Source organism: Camelus bactrianus, chromosome 19 (assembly GCF_048773025.1).
Source record: "Camelus bactrianus isolate YW-2024 breed Bactrian camel chromosome 19, ASM4877302v1, whole genome shotgun sequence".
Lineage (NCBI taxonomy): Eukaryota > Metazoa > Chordata > Mammalia > Artiodactyla > Camelidae > Camelus > Camelus bactrianus.
Genome location: NC_133557.1, coordinates 10,209,109 through 10,235,033, shown reverse-complemented (window position 1 = coordinate 10,235,033; position 25,925 = coordinate 10,209,109). Strand labels below are relative to the sequence as shown.

The window sequence follows — 25,925 nt, the reverse complement described above, 5'->3', positions numbered from 1 at the left end:
TACCTAAACTAACCTCAGAGGACACTCCTTAACTGGAATTATAAGTAAGTTCTCCCCCCCAACTGCCACTTTACACTCCAGGACAGCTCCATATTCACACTTTCAATCCTTTCACCACAGAGGCAGGGCAGAGCCTGTCACTCAAAAGCCACAATTCCCAAGGCAAGAGAAACATCAACTGCCCCCCTTACAGGACCAAGAAGAAAGTAGGCAGGTTCTTGGAACTCTTTCACAAATACTGTAACTTACTGCTGCAGTTTCTCGAGCTCCTCGGCCTCCAGATCCGCCGCACTTTTGCAGGTCACAGGCCTTGCGCGCTGTTTGGTTTGCAGTACGGGAGTCTGGGGGTCTCTGCATATTTTGGCCACAGATTTAGAGGGTAACAGAGCTATAAAGCAAGATCATAGACATTCACTCAGCTCTCCAAGACCCCGTTTACCTGTAGGTGCTAACTCAGCTAGGCAGCCCAGAGATGCCAAACTACAGAGTGGCTGGCCCTCCACAACTCAGCTCAGCTCATGTCAGTCAACCTGACAAACATTCAGTCCCTTCTCCTCTGTCACTCTTTCCTGAGGGGTAACAATGAAGGTAGCCTTTGGGTAAACTCTACTATCATATTCTGAACCTAGAATCCACCTGTATCTGATGGATTCTTATCACTGCACAGGCCTGTGCTGCCTTTCTACTGACAATGCCAACTATTTTGCTTGTTACTGACAAATAAAACTTTTGCTTATTCCAGTTTTAAAATAAGTCCTTTGTAAAGACCAAGTAATAAGTCCTAATATTATGAATTCCCTAAAAGCAGCTACAACAAAACATCAAGACCATCTCTCACGGAAAGTCAAATGGAAAAAGTAAAACAACTATGTCAAAGGGTCGATATTAAGATCATCACCATCACTCACAGAAAATATTGATTTACCCAGCCAGGAGCAACCTTGTCAATTTTCATAATTATATAAAGTAAATCCTTTAAGTTAGACCTTATTACGTAACAGTAGGAGATAGAAACCAAATCTACTTATTTTAGAAATAACCCAGGCTTCAGAAATACCTATAACTATTACTGAGCTATAACTGTACAAAGTTTTAAATTCAAACTGCAGAAAATAATTTTTCTTTCTATTTGCCAGAACCAAGATTCCAAGAGCGGCGCATATCAGACCCTAAGAGTCATATGTTATCTGGAAAGTCATGGTTAATATCTGTATTTCTAGCAGGATAAAGAAAGACATTTAATTATTTTCATAATATAAAATTTGACAAATGGCTACTAGAACATAGTAACAGTATCAGGAAATGCTGCCCTTAAAGGGACTCATCTGGCTACATAACATAGCACTAAACAGTGTCTATACAAAGGTAGAAAAAATTTAGAAACCTTCAAAGGCAAAACAACCAGATTCTGCTTTATCCAACAATGCTACCCCTATGCTCTTGACAACCATTCTATATCACATCTCCACTCCTCAAACTTCTTTACTTTTTTGTAGAATTATTTTCAAAAAGAAAGACACTATTAGACTAGATTCCTCTCATCTGTTCACCACTAAACCTGCAAACCCATCAGCATTTGCACTCATTCCCCTCTTCCATCCTCCTTTCAAAGAGCTATCACTCCACCTATGCTAAGTATCTCTCTCCTACCTGCCTGCACAGGGACTTAGTGATTGGTTATCTCTTTTCTCTCCTGTATCTTCAACTTCTTTCCCTTCCAGGGACTTCTCAGCATACTTCTCTCTCCCTATCTTGCACCTCCCTTGATCCTTACATCTCCCTCCACATTAACAGCACTTACCATCTATTTGTTTCTGTCTCCCACTGAATTAGAAACTTGATGTTGAATAGTACCAAGTCTATTTTTCTCACTTCTACAACTCCCTACACCAAAGAGAGTGTCTGGTCTGCAGTGGTAAAACATTATGTCGAAACGCTGAACAAAAAGCACACAACCTTAAATGAATGGAATGCTTTCATTTTCTGTAGGTGAGTAAGTGTGCACTTTGACACATGGCAAAAATAGCCTTGTGTGTAGTGACATCTCACATTACCTTAATTCCCCCTTCCCAATTATTGACCAGGAGGATCAAGGTGGACAGAGAGGTGGGTGGTTTGAGAAATGTTCAACTATGTATACATTTGTTGTCTGCCCGTAGGCAGAATGCCATGCTTTAGTTCAAAAGCTAGGATCTCAACTAAAGGCAAATTTGTGCCTAAGATGTAAGCAAAGGGAATTCTAGCGGAGGTATGATTCTCCAACCAGGTATGACATTGGAAAGAAACTTACTAATATCATCCTTCTTGCTCCTCAAGTGGTATCTGTTAGGGGTCCGTTTATGGAAGGCTTCAACCTGCTCTGCAAGGGGCACATATTTAGAAGCTGTTTCATCAAATGTTCTTTTCTTCCCTTGGGACAGGTTGAAAGGCATAACAATGGTGCACCCCTTAGCCACTCGGGCCTGAAAGAAAGAAGTTGTTCCCGAAACGAAGTGTTACGAAAGACCTCAGATTGACCACAAGCCACATATTCAGCACAGACAATCAAAAGGAAAATGGCCTGTGTAAAGCCAAGATAATTACTCTTAGGTTTTTCAGTCCTTGAGCAAGGGTTATAACCAGGCTATTCCCATCTTTTAAAAAAAGGGAGAAAGGATCTAGCACCTAACAAATTGTTCGTCCTGTAATAGTTCATAAGATGATTTTTCCCAAGCATGTTAAGTTTTGAAGCAATTAAGAGCAAGTTCTCTTAACTGGAAGGGAAAACAATGGCTGCAAAGGTATCCCACTCCCATTCCCCTTTAAAAAAAAAAAAAAAAAGAATTGAGTCTGGGTCTGGATCAGGTCAGACAGCTGCCTGAATCAAATTCCTCCACACATCCTACCAAAAACTGACTGATGAAGAAGCCTATTCCTTAGATCATTAATTTTGATAAAACTGGTCTCTGACTGGGGAAAAAAAAAAATCTTCAAGGACCTACATCTCAAAGGAAGAAGCACAATCCCAGGATTTATGACTGTAGAGGACTAACTTCAACAAGTGATGATGCTGACTGCAAATTCAAGTAGAAATTCTCACTGCTAGAATTTTTATTTAGGATTGTTACTGTTTTTGTTAGTGCTCTGGTAACAAAACTGCATAGGATCTGAGTGGTCTGCCCCAACCTCATTCTCCTCATAAACTCTGTTATATTTTGCACACAACTTTGCAGACACAAGCTTTTTTCAAAAATTTTGTAATCGCACAAGCTGTAATAAGCCTATACTTAACAGTTTGCCACACACAATTCTGTGTTTTGCATACATTCTCAATTCAATTTTCACAGCAACTTGATGCCTCCCAGAGACATAGAGTGATTTATCCAAGATTATACAGCTAACAGGAGGCAAAGTGAGGGTGTAGATCTACCTTAACTCAAAAGCATATGCTTCTCTAATTACATTATTCTAAGTAGTGACCACAAATACTACACCAAATCCTCACTGAATTAGTAACAAAAATATTAATTTAGTCCATTAGCTTACAGGAGATTGAGGATGCTTTCGCAGTTCAGATGTAAAGTTCACTTCCTTATACTCCTCCTGGTTCTTAGGATGTTGTTTAATTCGCTCATCTGTGCGGAAGTGGAAGTCAACTGATTTGGTCACCTGGCTCACCGATTTCTTCACAGGGTGCCCTAAGTGAGGAACAGAGTAAAACACACATGTAACACTAAGAACAGAGAACATAAAGTAAGTCCCCATTTAACCAGTTCTTTCGGTATTTCTATTATCATAGATTTGACTTTGTTTACACTCCACATACAACCCAACACTTGAAACAGTCCTCAGGGAAACCAATATATGTGCCTTATTCATTGAGTACTATTGGGTTGGAGGCCCTTTGGTCAAACTACAATAAGGCAGCACAGGGAAGAATAATCCCATCTCTGGGTGTGGTCATAGCTCTGGTGACACAGAGTAACTGGAACACTTCTGGTAGGAAAAGCTATGAATTAACTTTAAAATACACTCAACTAAACATCTCTAAGAGAGAGACCCTATAAACACTAGAGATGCTTTTTCAACCTGGTAAACAGAGCTTTATAACTTTGACTCCACCAATAATAATTATGCCAGAGCAAAGGAGAAATCTATCCCTTCAGGTCCCTCATCCTTTTCTTCCATAGCTACTACTGGATTCACTCAGCTTTCTCTTCCTCTGCCTAGGATAAAATGGGAAAACAGCAGCAAAAAACTGGTCTTCCCAATTGCTTTACCTTCTTTCTCAATCCTAGTTCTTTCTTTTCTAATACAAAGAAAAGGAATTAGGAGGAAAAAGAAGGTGGGAATTAATTTTACTTGGAGAAAGGAGGGAAGTCCTCATGAAAAAAGGCCTCAAAAGATAGGTATGACTTCTCCAGTTAAAGAGGGAGAGGAATAGCATGCTCTAAGAAAGGACCAATGTATGTAAAATGTTCTAGGAAATGATTATTGGGATAGGAATGGGACCCATGTTAAGCCTTCTAAGTAAACACATCTTTTTATGCTGACCACTGACCAAGACAGACTTTTTTGCTTTAGAGACTTCAAAAACCCTACCAAGATTATGAGAAACACCCCCTCATAAATCAGACTCAGTCAGAACTAAGCTGACCTGCTCCTGAAAGAGCAAATTTTTTGAATTCTTCATTCTTTTTCCGCATCTCCATCACCTCTTGCTGCATTTTTTTTCTCTTCTCTAATTCTTGCTCCTCAGTACTTTGTAGAATCTTCTGCCTAAACAGCAAACCAGTAAAGGAGATGAGAGGGGACAGGAGAAAGAGACTCAATGTTTCAAAAAATCTAAAGGGATTATATAGATTAGATTTTTAACATATGACAAAATAACCAGCAAAACCAAAAAATATTATCTAATAAATCAATATTAACTTAGGTAACACTATGGAAAAAAGATACAAAATTTATTCCAAAATATTGATGAAAATTTAGAAATAGTTAAATTTAATTTTATAGAATGTTAACAATCTTTCAAAAAGGGGTAAAGGTGAAGATTTTGCAGCAGTACAGAAAATAAAATAGTCTCACAGTGAATGAGTAAAGCAGAACCCAAAGACTTTATACACTGATTATAAAAAATATGCATTTCACTTAAGTAAAGTTCAGAATGGAGCTTTGCAAAATAAAAACTGTTCAATTTAGATAGTTATAACCTTTACTAACTTTTTCCTTTTATATTTCTTTTACATTTGTTTTAATATATTTTTCTCAATGTGTAAGACTCAAGTATCCACAAGGACATAAAACAATTTACCATACCAAGGTTACAGCTTTAGGAGTTTCCCAAGCTCCATATGCATCAAACAGATTGTAAATTTACCCATTTGTAATTTTATTCTACAGAGTCTAAAGTTGAAATTCAGGAAAGAATCATACCTTACAGGTGGGATACACGGCACAGTATGTCTGGTCTTGGCTTTCTCTGGGGAAGACTCATTCTTTTCGGAAATATCTTGATGAGCATTGCTTTCTTCCTCTTCCTTTGCCTTCTTTTTATTTTGAGAACTTGAGTTCAAAAGGACAAAAAACATCTTCTCAGTTCCCTGCAGCATATCCTGCTCTACCCTCCTCCCCAGATCTACCACACATGGCTTAAATTTTCTCATTCTTTAGGACAACAACCATGCTTCAGCAGCAAGATTCTTCCAAATAGTATCAATCAGATCATATATACCAACGGCTACAATGGGTAAACTTTGAGAACACCAACAGAAGTCAAGGTAAAAGTTGTCTGGTGATGGTTCAGGAGGATAGGAAGGGATTCTAAATGCTCATCATCAAATGAACAAATGCCAGACAGCTAGTTGTCTTCCTAATATGTATCCACCTTCTTTCTTATTAATACAACTCCTATTTTGTTTGGGGCAACAATGTATGAAGGCAAAAAATACTATACTTGTTTCAACCATCTCTACTGCAATTAGAGTGGATCTAATTTACAGTTTGGTCAACTGAGGTATAACATAAGGGTTTCTGGAAAATACTTCACTTTCCTGATATGGGTGCTGCCCCTCTTTCTTTGCCAGACCCTTCTTCTCTTGAACATGGATATGATACCTACAGATATACAGCAGCTATCTTGTAACAATGAGACAACAAGTACAAGGAAGAAGCTAAGAAACAAAGAGCAGCCACCTTGAGCAACAAGTATGGGAAAAAAAAAAAAAAACTAAGACTCACAGAGATGTCATTGAACCAAATAAAGCTAGCAGTAAACTAGACTTGTGTGAAGCAAATAATTCACTATTCTTTAAGCCACTCTAGTTAAATGGCTGTTACCTTCGGCAAAATACATTCCCAACTGATAAAAATAAGAACAAGCACCACATATTCCACTTGCTCTTATCACAGGAGCAAACAGAGGTAAAACCTATGCCAACTGACAGAAGCTGTGGCTACTTACACTTTCATTTTTTTGGGGGGTGGAATTTCGTTGATGATTACAGGAGTAGCACATCTCTTGGCTTTCATTTTTACATGATGTTTTTCTTTCTGTTCCAAATTCTTCTGAGCAGAGAGTCTAAGAGATCTTCTATGGTAGAAGAATTCATAAAACTTATCTTTAATGAGTACATCTACTAGATATGCAAATGCTCTTCAGAAATGTGAAAATATGTCACACTATGAAGGGTTATAAAAAATGGTATTATTTCCACTCTAAAAATCTAGTATCTTCTTGTCTTACTGATAGTTTTTTAAATTTCACCATAAATTGTTGGTACTTTAGTGCATTGGTGTTCATAAATTAGACCTCCATAAAGCTGATTTAATTTTGTAAAAAGGCACTGGCAATCACTTGGTGCAACTCCCTCCTTTTAGAGGTATGAATAAAAGTAAAAAGAGATGAGGTGACTTGACCCTGTGACATAGCTAACTGCTGTCAGACTTGAAATTAGAAATCAGGTCTCCTGGAAATTTACTAACGTGTTTATTTTCTCCTGTTTTAGCCATGGCACCCCTTTTTGTTAAAATATATAACACATAACAAAAAGTGCACAAAGCAAAACTTAAGTTAAATGATTACAAAGTGAAGACTCATGAAATCACCTCCTAGGCTAAGAAACAAAACACTAGCAGCAGGTGCTACCTTGACTTTTACAGTAATCATTACTTTTTCTTTATCATTTTATCATACAAACATGTATTCCATAAATATGGTACATTTAGAAAGGAAACAAAAAACTTTATACTATAATCAGACTATTTTAAGTATTTTTTCTATCTGGTTTATTTCACTCACTATTATGTCTGTGAGATTCAACCACACTGATTCACAGTTTTGAGTCACTGATTTTCAATGCTGTATAACACTGTAGGAATGTACTACTATTTATCCAGTCTACTGCTGATTCTTACATATTGTTGCACACATTGTTGGATATGTTAACTCATAAGATTGCTAGGTCATAGGACGTTGGTTTATCAACTAAAGTTATTTTCCAAAGTACTCATACCAATTCATGCTTACACTGACAAATCTTTAAGAGTCCAACATTGCTCTACATTCTCCTAAACACTTGGTACTGTCAAATGATTTAATTTTAGTCATATAAATTGGTATACAGTAGAAGTTCATTGTGGTTTTAATCTGCTTTTTCCAGTGAGTTTGAGCACCTTTTCACATGTTTATTGGCCATTTGGTTGTCCTCTTTCATAAAGTGCTAGTTAAATCTCTTGGTTGTTTTTTACTGCATTGTCAATCCTTTGCTAATTGGCTAGTAGGAATTCTTTATATACTGTGAATATGAGCCCTCTGTAGGTTTTAAGTGTTACAAATATCTTCTCCTAATCCGGGGATTGGCTTTTCACTCTCTTTATGGTTATCATTTGATTAGGTAAATATGCTCAAATACAACAACCTCCTTCTCTAAAAGCATGTCAATGCTTTTCTTTGTGGATTCTACTTCAACTTATCAATATCCAAAATGAAAACCTTTGGGATTTTTATAGAGATTTCATTGAATCGACAGATTGGATAAGGAGACTTGACATATTTACAGTAGAGTCTCCCAAACTATGAACATGGTATGCCCTGCCATTTATTTAGATCTTGGTTAATTTCCCTCAATACTTTAAGATTTATTATTATATATTCACATTTTTATGAGATTGCATAGACTACCTAATTTTAAAATCTTTATCATAGGGAATTTGAAACATAACTAAAAAATGAGAATATTATAATAAATCACTAGGTACTCATCATTCAGCTTTAAAAATGATTAACTTACAGCCAATCACATTGTCAATTTTCCCTCCATCCACTCCCTAGATTTTAAAGCAAATCTCAAATTTCTTATCTTTCATCTGCAAATATTTTCGTATCAATCTCTCAAAGTACTCATAAAAACAAATACATGGAGTAATGCAGAGTGAATTTATCACACAAATCTTCTTGCATATTATCATAAAATGTAGACAAAATACAAAAATATAACTATTTGAAGGCACTGTAAAGTGACCAAAAGCAGGCAGAAAAAGAGGAACATTTATCCATGAAAAGCAGCAACTGCAAAGGTTAAGAATTATAAGTTAGTAGCTTTTTTGCCTGAGGGCACTCCCCAAATGTGGCAGCTACAGCAGCAGAAAACTCTAGTCTCACTGGCTATAGATAACAGAAGATAGAATTCAAGGCCAGTACAGCAGCTGGAAATTTAGGAGAAAAATCCTGGAAATGAAAGAGCTACAGAAAAGCTGTCACCCAAAATCTGAGCCAAAACTCAGCACAAATTCCTATGTGCTACTATATATGCTATGTATACACACATATGCTAACTATGCATATTTAGGGGAGTCTAAGGGGGCCCCAGTGAAAAAGCAAAAACTGGTGAGGTGTCCATCCTTAAAGACGTAAGTGCACTAGGTGAGACTGGTGAGTTTGCTGCTTTTTTTATTTAGTGCATTCCCCAATGTGTATACAGTAGAATCCTACACAGCTTAAGTCTTACTAAGCTTTAAGTGTCAGAAGACAAACATTGGGGCTGGCAAAACAGCTAGAAACTTAGGAGCAAAACTCCAGAAGCAAGAGAACCACAAAGAGGATGAACACTTAAACCTGAGTATAACCTCTACTCAGTCTTGGCGGACCACTAACATTTTCAGGCACAGCAGAGACTCTAGGGAGCCAGACCAAAAAAGCAACTACATATGCAGATATATGAATGGCCAAATATTACATGAAAATGAGACCAACATCATTAGTCATCAGAAAAACGCAAATTAAGAACACAATGAAATATAATTAAAGAGAATGACAATACCAAGTGTTGGCCAGGATGTGGAGAAACTGATACTCTCATATATTGCTAATAGGTATGTAAAATGGTACAGTCACCTCGGAAACCATTCTGGCTGTTTCTTATAAAAACACACTTAACAGTATGGCCCAACAATTCCACTCCTAGATAGTCACCCAAGAGAAACACATTTCCTCATGAAAAATCTACAGGCAACTAATCATAGCAGCTTTATTCATAATAACCCCAAACTGAAGCAACTCAAATGTCCTCAACTGGTTAATGGATAAATTGTGGTATATCCATTCAATAAAATTTATTATCAGCAATAAAAAGGAACAAAATATTAATACATGCAATGACATGGATGAATCTCAAAAGCACATGTTCAGTGAAAGATGGCAGATAAAAGAGTACATACCATACAATTCCGTTTATAAAAATATCTAGAACAGGCAAGATTAATCTATAGCAACAGAAATCAGAACAGTGGTTGCTTCTGGGTGGGGGGTGGGAGAGTGAGAAAGCAGAAAGAGCGAGCAGTAAAAGTTGACTGCAAAGGGGTAGGAATGAGGAAACATTCTGAGGTGATGGACATGTTCTATATTGATCATGGTGTCGTGGTTGCATGGTGTTATACATTTGTCAAAACTAATCAGACTGTGCATTCAAGATCTGTACATTGTACTATATGCAAATTATACCCCAATAAAATTGATTTTTTAAAATGGACATGGTTTCATAAATATTAGAAAGAAGGCAAAGTACATGAAGACATGACCATTTTGGACTATCACTTAAACTCAGCATACAATGATGTTATAAAGTCAAGAGAAGAATTGCTGGGTGTCTTTAGGGAGAAATCACTAAGAGATGAGATTACAAGAATTAAAATGTATATTTGTAGTAAAGCAACACCTGCATGAAGAAATTATTACTGTAGACTAAGGCCTTGTTAACTCTTAACTATTCTGTGTCAAAAGAGTTATGGCCATCTTTTAGCCTATTCATCAAAACCATGTGAAAATGAAATAGTGAATTTGTATGATTATCTACACCTTCCCTATTTCATCTACTGTTCCTTTCTATATTAGGCATCCCTGGACTAAGATAAATCTGAGATCTGAGATAAATGGCACTAATGTTTTACTTCTTCATGCATTTTCATAATGCAGTATCATTTACAAACTAATGTCACATGTTACCTTATTTGCTATTTCTTGCAATAAGCCTGAGATACGTCAGTAAACTAAGGTTTTGAGTATTAGAGGTACCTGCCTTTAAAACAAAACAAAAAAACAATTCAGGTCTTCTGACTCTGAGAACAGCTGGCTTTAGGTCATATCATCATTTTCAAAAATCACTCCAGAATTCAGTCAGAATGTGGGACATTTTTAGTAATCATATACATATACAAAATGGAGAAGCCAAGACACTAACACTATTCTGGATTCTGAAAAAACCTATAGGACACTGGGTCCCTTTTCCGTAGGCCTCACTTAACAATCTAAACATGGAACAGAAACCACAGTATCAACCAATAGCAATCTCTTATATCTCCTGTGATACATACCTAGTTGGTTGAGATCTCATAGAATTCTTTAATTAAAATGGGCTTCTTAACTAGGAAAGATTAAAATCAGCATGTATGATACCATCCTCAAATGGTGATCCTCTTATACCAGCCTGAGGCTTTGTAAAGGGTCATTTCATTACTTCTGAGCAATAGTATTAGAAATACTCTGCCATTCCTCTTCCTTGAGGATATTCTGGTGACATCAAAGTATAAAGCAATAAACAGTCCTAGAATTTAAACTCTATGAGTGAGTGGTAATTATTAGGTGGTAAAAGTTTTTAAAAATCTAATTTGAATATTCTTTTGATTACTGCCATCTGAAGACAACTAATATTAAGACTGACAAACATTGTGTTTTGGTTAAAAAGAGGATACTGAAACCAAGTGCAACATTCAAAGACATTAGATTTCGGAAGTCACTAATGCCAAGAGTGCAGCTTAACCCACCCACCCATCCATCCACCCGTTTGCTCAGTTTTTCAGCTTTGCTCCTACCAGACACTGTTAGGCACTAAGCATACATGATACCTGCCCTTATGGAGTTTACTTACAACAGGAAAAAAATCTGTCAAATATCCACACAAATAAACGTAAAATGGCAACCCATGTTGCTAGTGCAGACAGCAAGGACTCTGGAGCCAAAATGATCAGTGTGAATCCTGTCTCTGAAATAAATTTGCCTTAGGCAAGCCACTTAGCACCTCTGAGCCCTTATCTATAAATCAGGCATATTATGTATAACTCATAAATGTTATGAAGATTAAAAAAGGTAACACGAAGAGTCCAATGTAGTTCACATAGTAGATGCTACAGTTACTATTCTTTGAACATTATTAATATAATCACCACTTTTGAGCCCCAAACAGTCCTACCTCTGAGGCTGAGCTGTAGTATTTCTTGTTGTGGTTCCTTTGACTTTTACAGAAGAATAAGCATTTGATGGAATGGACTCTTCCACCAGATTTTCTTTTTCCGCCTCTTTGTTGTAAGTGTTGTCAACTGCAGGAGAGCAAAAACTAGTCAGTACTCAAATCCCAAGGAAACAAATCGGAGATGAGAGATACATCTACATGTATATGACTTAATACAAAACACTAGATTGAAAATTTTGTGTGTGTATATATCCCTCTCAAACAGTGGAACCTTTAGTTCCAATAAAATCTTATGCAGAAGATCACTTTATTAAAGCTATTTTGGTTGAAGCAGAAATGAAGTATCCAGGGGCCCTGCCTATTTGCCAGCCTGAGGTACTACCTCAGAAAAAATAATCCCAAACACATTCTCATGACATTTAAAAAAAATAAAATTCTGAAAGTTTCCATAGAGAAAAAGAAATCACCTAAGTAAGGAAAATAGGATAAGCTGAATTCCTCATCAGTTAACACAGGATGATAAAAGACAAAGGAACAATGCCTTCACAGAAGTCAAGAAAAAAAATCTTTTCATCTGTAATTCTATATTAAGTTCAACTTTCAATTGTGAATGAAGCTGGAAAGATGACATTTTCAGACATGTGACAATTCAAAGTTGTCCTCTCCTACACCTAATATTAGGAGTTCCCTGAGAATGTACCCCTGCAAAATGAAGAACAAATGAAAGAACACAAGAAAGAAGAAATAAGATCTAGGAAACAAGGCAGCAAAAATACTAAGATGATATTAAGAAAAATAATTCCCTCCCCAGATTAAGAGGTTATACCTTTCAAGGATCATTGTCCAATATGAAACTGAGAACTGGTTCTTTGAAAAGATAAACAAAATTGATAAACCTTTAGCCAGACTCATCAAGAAAAAGAGAAAAAGCCCAAATTCTCTTTTTTTAAAATCTTTTTTTTTTTAAATTGAAATATAGTCAGTTTACAATGTTGTGTCAATTTCTGGTGTAAAGATTAATTTTCAAATGTTCTAAATTGATTGTGATGATGGTTGCACAACTACACTGTGAATATGAAAAAACATTGAAATGTACACTTTAAGCGGGTGAATTGTATGATATATAAATTACAGCTAAATATAGCTGCTATTTCAAAACAAGAATCATTTTTGAGAATTTAGGACTTATTAAAGAATTCTTCTCTTATTCTAATCAAATAGACAATACTTTGCAGATTTAGTAAATGCTAGTTTAAATGTCAATCATCTTTCAAAGTAAGATATATGACTCAAAGAATTCTTGTACAGTGTGCAAGCAGTACATTCTTCTCTCCTGCTGTTTTGTTTCCCAGCCAGATTCAGGTTAGGGTACATTAAATTTTATCATAAAAAGAAAACAGTTATGTATCTAAGCAATAAAATTCTATGTTAGCTTAATTTCCAAAAGATTGGGGAAAAAATGTAGCACTAAATCATTAGTTTCACATTCACCATGAAATAAGTAAATGAATTAGCCCATTTCACCAATTAAAAACCAAGGGATACAGCATTTAGGTAATTTCCCCAGATCCCTCAGGTTTCTAATATACTGCTTCACCATTCTGCCAAGGAGCTTTTTTCTGAGATGTTCTTTCTTACCTGGTCTCAAAGGTGTGAAATCTTGGTGAAGATTAGCCTTTCTCAGGGGAGTTTTGCCCTGAAAAAGCCCTCCTGTACCATTCTTTCCAGGAAACTTATTCTCCAAATTGGCCTTCTCCTCTGTGAAAAAGTAAAACCATCATCATCTAAACAATCAGCAGAGAAGCAAAATAAATCAGTGCCATATACTTAAAATGGGGCCTAAAGCCTCCTACCAGTAGACTTCTAACTCATTTGGCAAGTACTAGCACAGTTCTAGTGATCAAGAAGAAATAAGAACACATTGTACATCAGAGATAGAGACTGCAAAAACTATCACTAAAACACTGGCAACACTGCAACAATGTATTAGAAAAAAGGAGAAGTGCAGACTCTGCATTGTGATTAGCTTACCTTTGCTTGATACACTTTAGGGCCATACAAGCATAAACTGGCCTTATCTACCACGTAAATACATCATGTTCCTCTTAAAGAAAACTGTAGCCAGCAAGATCTGTAAGGCTTACAAGGGACACCTTACAGTCTATAATTGAGTTGAGGTTCTTCCTCAACTAGGCGAGTGTGGGGTATGTGAGGATGGAACAGAGCTAGGCTCTCAAAAAATTTTATCTTTGGTTCTGCGGTACATAAAGGCTAGGGCAAAGCAGTGAAAAGTGTGTTCCACCAACAGCTGACTAATAGAAGCTTCAGGAATGCAGTGAGTCCCAGCACTAACTCTATGAACATACACTCTGATTGCAACTGTGTAAAAAGATGTGATTATTTAGAAGAAAATTAGGAAGTAATATATTAGAGCTAAGGTGATTTTGAAAAAATTGTGGGATTCATTTTTTCTTCCAAACTGTATTTAATAGTATTGTTATATTTCCTTTCCGATTTTCAAGAAAACCTTGGAAAAAGAGCTAGTCAGACAATCCAGCTACTTCTCAGGGTTTCAGTGGATAAGGGCATAGGGAAGACCTCTGAGTGGCAGATGACTGTCTCATCCACCCTTCCTCCTACACCACTCCCAGCAGACCCCTCCCCTCAGGATCCCCACCGCATCTCATTAAAGTCCTTTTCCAAGACAATGGTATGTGCCATCACATTTAGACACTACATTATAAGTGTTGAGTATAGCTGCAATGGACTCATTTCTGTCCCCCAATACATACTGATTTCTCCGAATGAGGAGAAAAAGGACATGAGAAAGAAAAAAATGAAAGTGCCCCAGCAACTACTAGCCTGACATATCACTGGCCTCATATTTTATTCCAACGTAATATAAAAACAAAATCACATCCTTACTTGTTGACCTGGTGTCAGGGTTTGTGTCATACCACACGACCCAACAACAAGCAATCCAAACTCTATTTGGAGATTTGGTTCTGAGTAGTATAATCCCTCCATTTAAAAATGAACTGGGGAGAGGCAGCAATAGGGAGGGGAGTATAGTTATAAAAGGGCAACATAGGATCCTTGTGATGTTAGAACTATTTGCTATCTTGGCTGTGGGGGTAGATCAACAAACCTACATAGGTGATAAAACTGCAAAGAACTTAATACACATAAATAAAAAGAAGTACAAGTGAAACTGGGGAAGTGTGAGTAAGATTGGTGGAGTGTATCAGTATCACTGCCCCAGTTGCAATATTATACTCTATGTCCAGTGACAGTAGAGTAAGTTTTTATGTGGTTGCCCTCACTACAGACATGTCTGAGAATTTCACTCAGCTTTGCCTTATCTGGATTTCCCCATATGTTCCTAAAGCTTAAATATTTGTCATTCTTAACTGTAAAATACTGATTTCTACTGATAGTCCTTTCCCAAAATAGTGAGAATTTCAATTATTTCTATCATATCATGGATGACAAAGTACCTTGCAGAAAGAAATTTATATTTTAGTTATTTTCTTAAAACTCTTTCTATTTTTGAAAGGTCCTCAGCACAAAGCAAACCACTGACCCTAAAAGTGACCAAATAAAGCAGACACTTACCAAACCAGGAATCTATGTTTTGGGTATCTTCCTCATCATTCAAAGATGTAAAATTGATGAAGTCCGTGGGAGCATCATAGGAATAAGAGGTTGTAAGTTGTGACATTGTTCCCCACCCTTGGTGCAGAAGAGCAGGTTTTCCCCAGCGTTCGTGTCACTTTTCTCAATAAGTCACCTCCTAAGGAAAGAAAGGGTTCAGAAACTTGGTTGTACATTTATCTAAGGTACTGATTCCCTAGCAATTACCTTGCTTTTACTATCATATCTGCAATTCTGAAAACCACCTGGGCAGTATGTCTTACTTTTCAAATCACACTAAAAGTTAACTTTGCTTCTTTGGTAACTTGAAGGACTCCTTAAGGTAAATATGTTAGAATTAGGGAAAGGGCAAATTTGATGAACACACCATGTGCTGTGACAGGTGTTTTACATTCATTATTTTATTTTCCCTCAATCTACCGTTTTCTCATTTCTAGCCTCCCCCACATTAAATTTACTTTCTCTCTACCCTGAAAAACCCAATTTCTGAAACACACCATTAAATTTTATACATGCCAACCAGTATCTTACTCATCATTCAAAGTTCAATTCAATTCTCTATAAATTCTTTCCCAGTTTCCAGCTATCATACATACTTGTTACCTCTCCAAAGGCATAGTGCTTTTTTGCCAACCAATTTTATATTAGTTAACTATGCAAATGTCTCTCCTAGTAGACACTAAGTTCTTATAGGCAAGGATGGGTTTTACTCACTTGTGTATACCTTATCCATCCATCAAGGTGCTTACAACAGTATCTCACGCATAGTAAGAGTTCAATACAGTTTTGCCAAGTACAAGCTTTTTCTTTAGAAAATGCTTTCATAAAAATACTATTCCTGGGCATGAAGAGAAAGACTCAAAAATATATAAAAGGCACAACATGCAAATGGGGTAAAAGAAACAAGTCAAACAAAGATATGGGCCTATCCCTACTTTTCTGTACTTTAAGTACTGTCCTGTGTCCTGTCCTGCTGAAACCTTGTGCGTTAAGAAAATAGCTGAAAGTAATCTGAAAAACAGCCTAGAGGCTACACTCACTGGCAAATAATTTCCCTATGAAACACAATGAGCCATTTGTCTTCACACAGAACAACATGTACTTAAAGTATTCTGTATCTTGGAAGAGAAGTAAATACTGGTAACACAAAGGAATTTAAAATCTAGACAGGAATCCTATCACAATAAATACGACAGTATAAACATTTAAATTATATAGTACAAACTATAAGTATAAAGAGAATTCAAGACTAAGTCAAGCTTAAGTCAAGCTATGATAAAATATTTTTCACTAAACACCATCAAAATAGTAACTGTACTCTTACAGAAGTCACCCCCTATATCACCAAGCTTCCAAGCTTGGAGTAGCCATGGGACAGTTCTAGCCAATGAGAACAAAGTAGAAATCTGCCGAGAGATTCATAGAAAAACTCTTACCTTCCTGATACAGCTACAGCCCTTGTTCTCGCCCTTTCCCTTCATCCTTCCTGCCTTGAAGGCAGATGTAATGACTGGAGCTATAGCACTCATCATGTACACAGGAGTGAATGGCAAAGAGAATAACAGACAATGGTCCAGACATCAGAGATACTGGTCACTGATAATCAAATATCAGCAACCATCTATTTCCAGACAATAAAACTCTTTTTGTATAAGCTGTTAAAGTCACATTTTCTGTCACATATATATAGGCAAAAATAATCCCCCAACATAGAAATCCAGAATTCTAGCCCCGTCTCTGGCATGACAACAAGCAAGTCACTCCAAATTTCTGCCTACCTGCTTCCTATAAACAAATGAGAAAGTATTTTGAGTGCTATGAAATACACTACCATGTGATATAATCACTGCCTTTCGACCTACTGATAGTTTTCCTTTTCTTGACCACATTTCTATTCAAAGGACCCTACTGAAAGATTCTCCCGCAACTGACAGTGGTTAAAATTCCCCTGCTGCAAGGAAGAAGTCTCCCTGTTCTTGTGAACAAACATGCTGGAAGACATGGGAAAATCTTGGATTCCCATGATCTTAATGCCTAACCCAGGTCACTGGGAACACTTCCCAGGCAGGAATGTAATGAAGACAATTAAAGCTGGGGGAGGAAAGAGGCAGGAATGTAATATGTAGCAACTCCACTTAGCCTCCTAAAAACTATGATTCCACCAAAGGATGCTGCTGAAAACCACCCAGAAAGTATTCAAATTTAACCCCTCACATCCTTTTTATCTTTTTTAATTATGCAGCTATACTGCTAGCCTCTTTGGAGGGTAATTTGCGTTTTCCTTTTTGATAGATCTTGCCAAATGTAGAAATTTATCTTATTGATGTGTATTTATGCATATGTAAGTATAAAAAAAATTCACATAGCAGCCCTTGTTCTCGCCCTTTCCCTTCATCCTTCTTGCCTTGAAGGCAGATGTAATGGCTAGAGCTATAGCAGCCATCATAGATAGATTATTTGAATAAATTATGGCACAATCATATAATGAAACATTAAGTAACTTTATATATGTGATATGTACAAAATGAACTCCAAGAGCTATTAAATGAAAAAAGTAAAATGTACAAGTGCATGCTACCATTCAGGTTAAAAAGAGGGAAAGGGGTAATGTATACTCATATATACCCTTACACATACATAATTATGAAAAACACAAAAGTGTTAACAGTATTTGGGTCTGGGAATAAAGCTTGGCAGGTCTGGGCCAGGCGAAGACTTCACTACATGAACTTCTATACTTTTTGTATATGTTTTGTTACATAAATGCATACCTTATCAGTTTAAAGAACTAGTTAAGCAGTATTATTTCCTCCTAAATCTTTGTTTACAGTCCAGAAGTCACTAGGCTTTCTGGAATTTTTACTAAATATTCTTATAATCCAGCAATAATTGTTAAACCTTTTGATTTTTGGAAATAATGCTTCACATTTACATGGCCTGCAAACTGGCTATTAACTTTACATATCCAAACACTACACATTTTTTTTAATGTTTCTGTATAAAAGTAAAATGTTCCTGTATATTGACCTATTAAAAAGGTATATAAACTTGAAACAAAGTTAAAAAATAATAATAGCTATTAATTACTGAGTATTTATGACATGCCAAACACTGTTGGCAGTGTTTTACTTGTATTAACTCACTAAATTCTCATAGTAATCCTATGAAGTAGGTACCATTATCTTCATTTTCCAGATGAGGAAACTGAGACACAGAGAGATTTACTACTTGTTCATGATCATGCAACTAAAAACCAGCCAAGCCAGGACTGGAACCCAGACAGGCCCGAAAGGGGGTGTCCTTATCCACTGCCTCTCATATTTAGTTAAAAATAGATATTTATAAAGAACAATATCAAATATCAAGGAGCAAGAGACAAAACCATTTATAGATAATAACTTCCAAATACTACCAGTACAGGCCAAGTACTTCACCAGGCACATCACATAAATCATCTCATGTGAACTGCATTAACAATATAGAAGGCAGATGACATCATCACCATTTTACAAATAAGGCAACTGGCTCAGAGAAGTTAAGCTACTCTGAGATCACCAACTAGCAGGTAGCAGTGTTATAGGATTCCAAAATCTGGGGTCACTATAATATACAGGATTTCCTATAAATATTCCTTCAAATATTAGGTAGGTAACCAAATCTTACTAACCTGTTAGACAAATATAAAAATAAACCCTGCTCTATACAAAAATTAAGCATCCCTGACAAGTTGTTCATAGAGAACACTCTGGTAAATTAAAATCCATATTCTAAATACACCAGGAAAGCTCTGAGCTGAATCTTCCTTAAAGTAAAATATCACCCTTTAACTTCTCTTTTTTTTAAGTTTGTACTCTTGCATATAAATTTTTGCTATAAATAAGACAGAGGTTAGTCTGAACCTCTCAGTAGATATTCCAGAGTAAAAGAGACTATGAAAAGGGTATTCAAGCATCGGAAGGAGGGATGTCCTCTGAGATCTACTAAAAGGCAAAGCGGCTCAAACCTAAATATACCTTATCTTTATTTAGGTGATATTTTAAAACCAAAATCCTATTTTCTAAAAATGACTTCTTTTTAAAAAAGCTTCTCTTGAGCTATCTTTTGGTCTTATATGGCCAACTCAAGAGACCACCCCACAACCACCACCAAAAAAAGAGGACAAATAAATAAATACATATGAATTGAGAAGTCTGACTTTCCTAAATAACGGGTGATAGCACAAGTGGATGAGCAAAACAAAAAGTTAACTACTGGGTTATGCCAGCTTCACTACACTGCCTCTCCCACAAATAATAAATATTAGGATTCAAAACCTTCAAAAATTAAATGCCTAGTGGGAAATGGAATAGGCCAGGGCCAAAGCCAACCGTTTAAATGAGAGAGCCCCAAGCAGGGTGGAACTGGACGCCTTCCTGCACCCCTTAATCAAGATTGAATTTCTGTCAACAGGTTTCACTGAAGAAAAAAAAAAAAAAAAGGCATATGCGTCAAGCACATTCCCCTACACAAATCAAGCTGCCAAGCAAAAGAATCAGCTTCACATTTCAAAATTATCTGAATCCACCACAGCTTCAGACTCCTGCAAAATTAGAAACATTCTGAGTGAAGATAGCTCTTTCTGACCAATAATCCTACAACAGACCTGAAGAAAAAGCTTCTTCCAAATGCTATGAACTGGTTAGGTTCCATTTGAAAGTTCCTATTAAGTGCTATCAATCATATCATATAGTTCATTTTTGTTTCCAAAAAACAAAGACTAAAAAGATATATGTAATACCTTCCATTTAGGAATTCACAGACAATTAGGATACAGGGTGACCCTTGCTGTAGTGGGGGATAAACAAAGGGTACTATGGGAGTACAGAGAAGGGGAGCAGGTGAGGTGGGTCAGAGAAGGCTTCCTGGTGGAAGTGATACATAAAAGACAGCCCTGCAGAGCTCTACAGGCTCAAGATGAGTATCGACTTTTTCTAGGGGAAGAGATAAATGGAAAGGGGAAAACATATGGGGGGAAGTACACAACTGAGGAAGTCTGAAGAAGCAGCAATGTAACCTATTTTCATATTTATCTGAAATTAACCTCCAAGGCCTCCTGTCTCTCTTCACTCTCAAACCAAAAATAACTAGCCATGACAAGCTCTATAAATCAGAAGTTGCAGGTTCAGAGGAGGTGGGGGAAAGCTGGAAAAGGGTGCATTCTAAGCAAGGCTGAAATAGTAGACAGCTCTATAAGCAAAACAAAGACCTCGGTGCTCTCAAGCACCTCACTATCCCGCTTGTGAATTGTGTCTTGCCTATTTCTGTGGGAGGAAAAATCATGAGTTAAATAATTGGAAATGCAATAGAATAAACAGAGTAAGTCAAGACCCCATTAGAAGTGTAGTTAGTTAAGATGGTCCCATCCCAGGCAGTGCCATTTATCCAGGGACACTCTATTTTCATAAGGGATAAGAGATCCTGTTACACTACCACAAGTTAAATAGAGTTGAGTTATTTTCATCTTACCCAGGGAGAAAATACCTACATTCTACCCCCCCCCCCTTTTTTTTGTACATAAGGATTGGCATGAGACAGTAAATGGCAACATAATCCAGACTGCAATTTTAACTGTTAACCAGAGTCACAAACTAAATCTGAAGGAAGTTAATGGACTTTGTGTTTCCACATTCATTTGCTAACTTCTATGCTGAAATCGGATCTGTTTACAGAAACAGATCTATGAAGCTTCCAAAATTGGGTCAATTTAAAATCCAACGACTATCCCTCACTGTCCAAGCACTCAGAAGTCAGCACAGGACACATGGACACTTGTTCTAATTCATCACTGTCCGGAAATCTCAAGCAAATACATTTTTCTATCATTTCCCTCCCAAACGTATGAGTTTCATACCGCTCTTTTTGAAGGATTACAAATTCAGTTCAGTTCTGCTTTTTAAAATTCATCCACAGAACTCTGTAAACCTTAATCCACTCTTACACGATTACTAGAACCTGGATAGAAATCAAAGATGCCTTCTACCTCTAGGCCAAATTACAGAGATCTTTGTAATACCAAAGTGTTCTGATGTTCCAAAAGAAGCTGAAAGAGTTTATAAGGGTTGACAGTGGGGCTGTAGGAGGTTATAATCCTAGTCAAATCTCAATTACTCAGTCTTGTAGAGATTTATATCCCTCAAAAGGTATCTGGTTGGGAAAGTAGACAGACACAGACACAGACACACACACACACACACACACACTCACACACTCCCCAGGAACCTGAAAAAGTGATTACCAATGAGATGGCAGGGAGTAAGGTAGACAATGACAGGGTTAGAAGCAGATTTTTAACTATAAATCTTCTTATATTATTTTGACTTTTGTGCCATGTGAATCTATTACATATTTTTAAAATGTAAAATTGTGTCTGTGTAAATATAAACTGTTAGTGGATATGTAAATCAGCATAACTTTATGAGGCAATTTGGTGTTATGTACCAAGGTCTTAAAAATATGCACTTTTTTTTCAAATTAAAGGAGAAATAAATTTTTTAAATTGAAGTATAGTTGATTCACAATGTTGTGTTAGTTTCAAGTGTAGAGCAAAGTGTTTCAGCTACATACATATGTATTTTTTCAGATTATTTTCCATTATAGGTTATTATAAGATACTGAATATAGTTCCCAGTGCTATATAGTAGGTCCTTATGGTTTATTTATTTTATATATGGTAGTGTGTATATGTTAATCCCAAACTCCTAATTTATCCTCTGCTCCCCCTTTCCGCTTTGGTAACCATAGCTACTTTCTATGTCTGTGAGTCCATTTCTGGTTCATAAATAAGTTCATTTGTATCATTTTTTTTAGATACCAAAAAATATGTATTTTTTTTGACCAATGGTTCCACCATATTATGGAATACCATATAGCCATTAAAATAATGTTACAGAAAATTTTAATGATATGACAAAATATTCATAACCTAGTTATTAAGCAAAAAAATGAAGGTTTTTAGTACATTAACTTTTAAAACCAAATATAGACACACAAAAAAATTGGAAAGAAATCTATTAAAGTGCTAGCCATAGTTTATCTGAGAGGTGGGATAGTGGGTAACATTACTTTCTTTTGCTATTCCATATTACATAAATTTTCTTCCAAAATAATTACTTTATAATAATAAACTAAAATTATTTTAACACTTTCGAAGCTAATATATTAATGTTACCCTTATTTATTTTGAATTTAACACCGTGGATATAGACTTACCTGTAGCTTAATCCGTCTGTCAGCCCACCTGCCTATAAACTTGACTCAAAGTTGCAGTACGCTCTTTCACCTCTCTTCTGAAATTTTGAAGTCTAAAAAGTACTTTTTATCAGGAACCTTGAAGAAGCAGAAAAAAGGTTAGTAAAAAAGCTTAACAGAAAACAGAGGAGCTAAAAGACCAAGGATCCCCACTCTTAAAACCAAAGAGTGCTTCTGAGAGCTAAGGTCTAAATAGCTTGGATACCCTCAAATGCCAAACTTAGCAGATTGTTGTTTCATTAGTATAAAAGTGTTCTTAATTTTTTTCAGTCTACAGTTGCTGTCTCCTGGTGTCTTCTACATTACATACTGCCACTTACAAACAACCTTTCCAAACCCTGCAATTTAGGAACACTGACACCAAGAGGTGGTAGTGTGCACTTCTATCCTATTCAAACATCAGGAGAAACAGTAGGGACACTTAAAATAAGAAAAACATTTTACTATCTTTTTTAGTTTAAAAAAAGTAGAAATAGAATTTTATTAAAAAAATTTCTAAAGTAAGCGCCTACATACAATTTTATACCTTTCTCAGTAATCATTAATTTTCTCCAATCCAGTTTCTCGATGAAAACAAACAAAAACAGAACCCTTCCCAGTCATCTATACTTTTTTCACAAAGCACCTTGGGCTGCTGATCTGTTTCAAACACAATCTATTCACAGAATGGATTGGGGTGTTCAATCTCTCTGGAGTCAATTCTGCTGCCTACCTTCACCTACCACAAAGAAAATTCAGTTTGCCAAAGGACATTTAAATCTCTCCTCCTCCTTTCTTCCTCAGCAATTCAAAAAGAATTAAGGAAGAGATCCAGGAAAGGCTGAAGAAAAAAATATTTAGGGACTATAGAACTCTGAACCTCTCCCGGTACCTAAACAAGAAATGAAGGACCTTTGCACATAATCCTGTTTCCTGGAGAAGCTTAATTGCAACTGCAGGATAAATTAACTTTTTTAAGGTTGGGAATACACAGACTTAAGAATAAGCCTGACCAAATTAACTCTATTTCATTTAAATAATTTGAAAGTTTAAACAAGTGTATCAACCTAATTCACTAAACCCAGTTTCCATACCTGAAATTTTGTAGTCAATTTAGACAACGCCTTCTTGCCTCTCCAATTCAACACATATTGAATGGGTGATTTCTGTGCACCAAGACTGTTCTAGTTCCTGTCTAACCAAACTCCCCTTTCAAGAGGAGTTTATGTCCCACCTGCTTCACAAAGCCACCCCTGTCTGTTTAAGCCTCAGAGATCTTCCTCACCTCTAAATTGCCAGGGCACTTACAGTACAAAACAATAGAGAACTCAGATGCTATCTTGTCTTTTCTGTTACTTGTCCATTTGAATCAGACTTTTGTCCTCAAGCAAACCAGAAAACCCTTTTTCTGTATACCCGAAGTATCTAACACCAATCTGAGCACATAGTAAAACCTCAAAGGTCATTTAATTAGCTAAGTGAGCTAGGAGCCACAATAATTTTGATCCCGTGTGTGACAACTTAATACTGAATTGATATACCCACAATAAGACTTCGTTTGATTTAAGGGTGGCTTGACAGGACATGGGATACACTGAGGCCACAAAACAAAAATATCCTTATTATCACAGCAAATAGTTCGAATTTTGACATCTGATGAGTGTGACAAATTCAAAGACAGACCATAGGATGTAAAGAGAAGGTAAGGCTGAACCAGGGAAAACTCCAAGCAAAATCAGTAGAACACCCAGATGCTGTCAAGTCCCAAGCAGGACTGACTGGAGGGAAGTCCTTGGTACTTAAATACTGGAAAATTGTGTGTGAGAAAAAGTAACCACATATTAATAAAACAGAGAGCAAAACAATCCTACAATATTACATAGCCTGGTTCACTTTTCCTTCCCGCTGTCCTGTTTTAGGACAGGAAATTAGAAAGGTAAGAATACCTAGTGATTCGCCACAAAAGGGGAGGGCTGGGCAAATAGGAATAAAACAAATTTTAACTCTCAAAACAGAAAGACAACTCCAAGTGGAATTAAACTCTCCCTCAATTATGTTCCCACACTACCTCATTTACCTTTCTATCTTACACAGTAGTTTTTAAATGTAGTTGTTTGTAACCACATCTGTTTTCCCCCACCAACTGCCACACGTCCTGAGGGCAGGACTGCTGCTTCACCCATTTCTCGAAATGTGTCTAGACTACGGGCCTCAGTTTCCCCCCTATAAAGGAAGGCTACGAACAGTACTGACTTCACTGGCTTGCGGCGAAAATTAAATGAGAAATCACAGAGTGTTTCGTCCAGTAAATCCTTATTTCTTGTGTGCAGGATAATAATCTAATTGTAGTCACCGTTATCCTTAGCCCACAACCTTCCTCAACTCCTCCTTCTGCCTATTTCCCGCCGCCGGCCTCCGCCTCTACCTGCAGACACAGCCCGCTAGACCCGGGCCGCCGAACTTCAGGGGGAATCCTGTCGCCAAGAGAAGGGAGGCCGGAAGCCCCGCTCCAGCTCCGCCGGACAGGACGTCGCCCCTCGCACCACAACGTCCCAGAAGCCTGTCCCTCGAGGCGCGAGCCGCGCTGGGCGCTGGGAGGCGACCTCCTACCGCTCGGAAATCAGGGAGAAGGTGGCCCCGTGCTCCAGTCTGCTCCCCTTTTCTCCCCACGGCTCACCTCGCCTCAGCGTTGACAACCAACCGCCCGGAAGACCCGCCGCGGGACTCATTCACTACGGTTGAAAATTTGAACCCAGACTCAGTCAAACGGACCAATCAGAGTGCCGGGAACCGGCAATCCCAGCCTCCCGATTGGCTCTAGAGAGCGCAGCGACGCCGGAAGTCAGGATGAGGGACAAGCAAACAACCGGCCCCGGAGACTCCTAGGAAATGTAGTCTCGTAAGACGGCGTGAGCCGGTTGGAACAGCCCGAATGAGGAAATTACTACAAAGCCCAAAATGCTCGGCTCCAAACTGGGAAAGGTGGTACTACCAACTGAAGAGACAGGGGAGTCCACTTAGGTAACAGATGGTGCACGTCCTTCACCCCCCCAAAAGTTTCGCGGAAGAAAATCCTTCATTTATTATTCTCCCTGAAATTGTACATAGTCTCTTGAATATTCATAGGAATTCACTTCTTTTTATCATGGAGCCCCCTGCATGCAACATAGACTCGCCCCAGAGTCTGCCAAACTTGAAGGAGTCTCTCAAACTCTATCCAAATCCACGCCCTCTTCCTGGCAAAAGTGGCGGTATTTTGTGTGCTTGTTTCTTCCGTTTTAA

At 37.2% G+C, this 25,925-nt stretch overlaps 1 protein-coding gene across 3 annotated transcripts in view; it reads right to left on the bottom strand.

Moving 5' to 3' along the window:
* The window catches only part of TPX2 (TPX2 microtubule nucleation factor), a 41,583-nt gene extending 16,129 nt beyond the window's left edge, over positions 1 to 25,454 (bottom strand). The window contains exons 1-11 of one of the 3 annotated variants that reach the window (XM_045521058.2): positions 25,321 to 25,454; positions 22,626 to 22,742; positions 15,339 to 15,516; positions 13,362 to 13,481; positions 11,724 to 11,850; positions 6,443 to 6,571; positions 5,416 to 5,544; positions 4,637 to 4,758; positions 3,526 to 3,677; positions 2,291 to 2,462; positions 250 to 388 (exon numbers count right to left, since the gene is read on the bottom strand). In XM_045521058.2, coding sequence (XP_045377014.2) covers positions 250 to 388; positions 2,291 to 2,462; positions 3,526 to 3,677; positions 4,637 to 4,758; positions 5,416 to 5,544; positions 6,443 to 6,571; positions 11,724 to 11,850; positions 13,362 to 13,481; positions 15,339 to 15,444 — 1,196 coding nt within the window. In that variant the 5' untranslated portion in view covers positions 15,445 to 15,516; positions 22,626 to 22,742; positions 25,321 to 25,454. Of the gene's footprint in view, positions 1 to 249; positions 389 to 2,290; positions 2,463 to 3,525; positions 3,678 to 4,636; positions 4,759 to 5,415; positions 5,545 to 6,442; positions 6,572 to 11,723; positions 11,851 to 13,361; positions 13,482 to 15,338; positions 15,517 to 16,813; positions 17,262 to 22,625; positions 22,743 to 25,068 lie in introns of those variants that run through there. The other 2 variants (XM_010960891.3, XM_045521059.2) reach the window with 2 other exon arrangements.
* Positions 25,455 to 25,925: the final 471 nt, after the last annotated feature.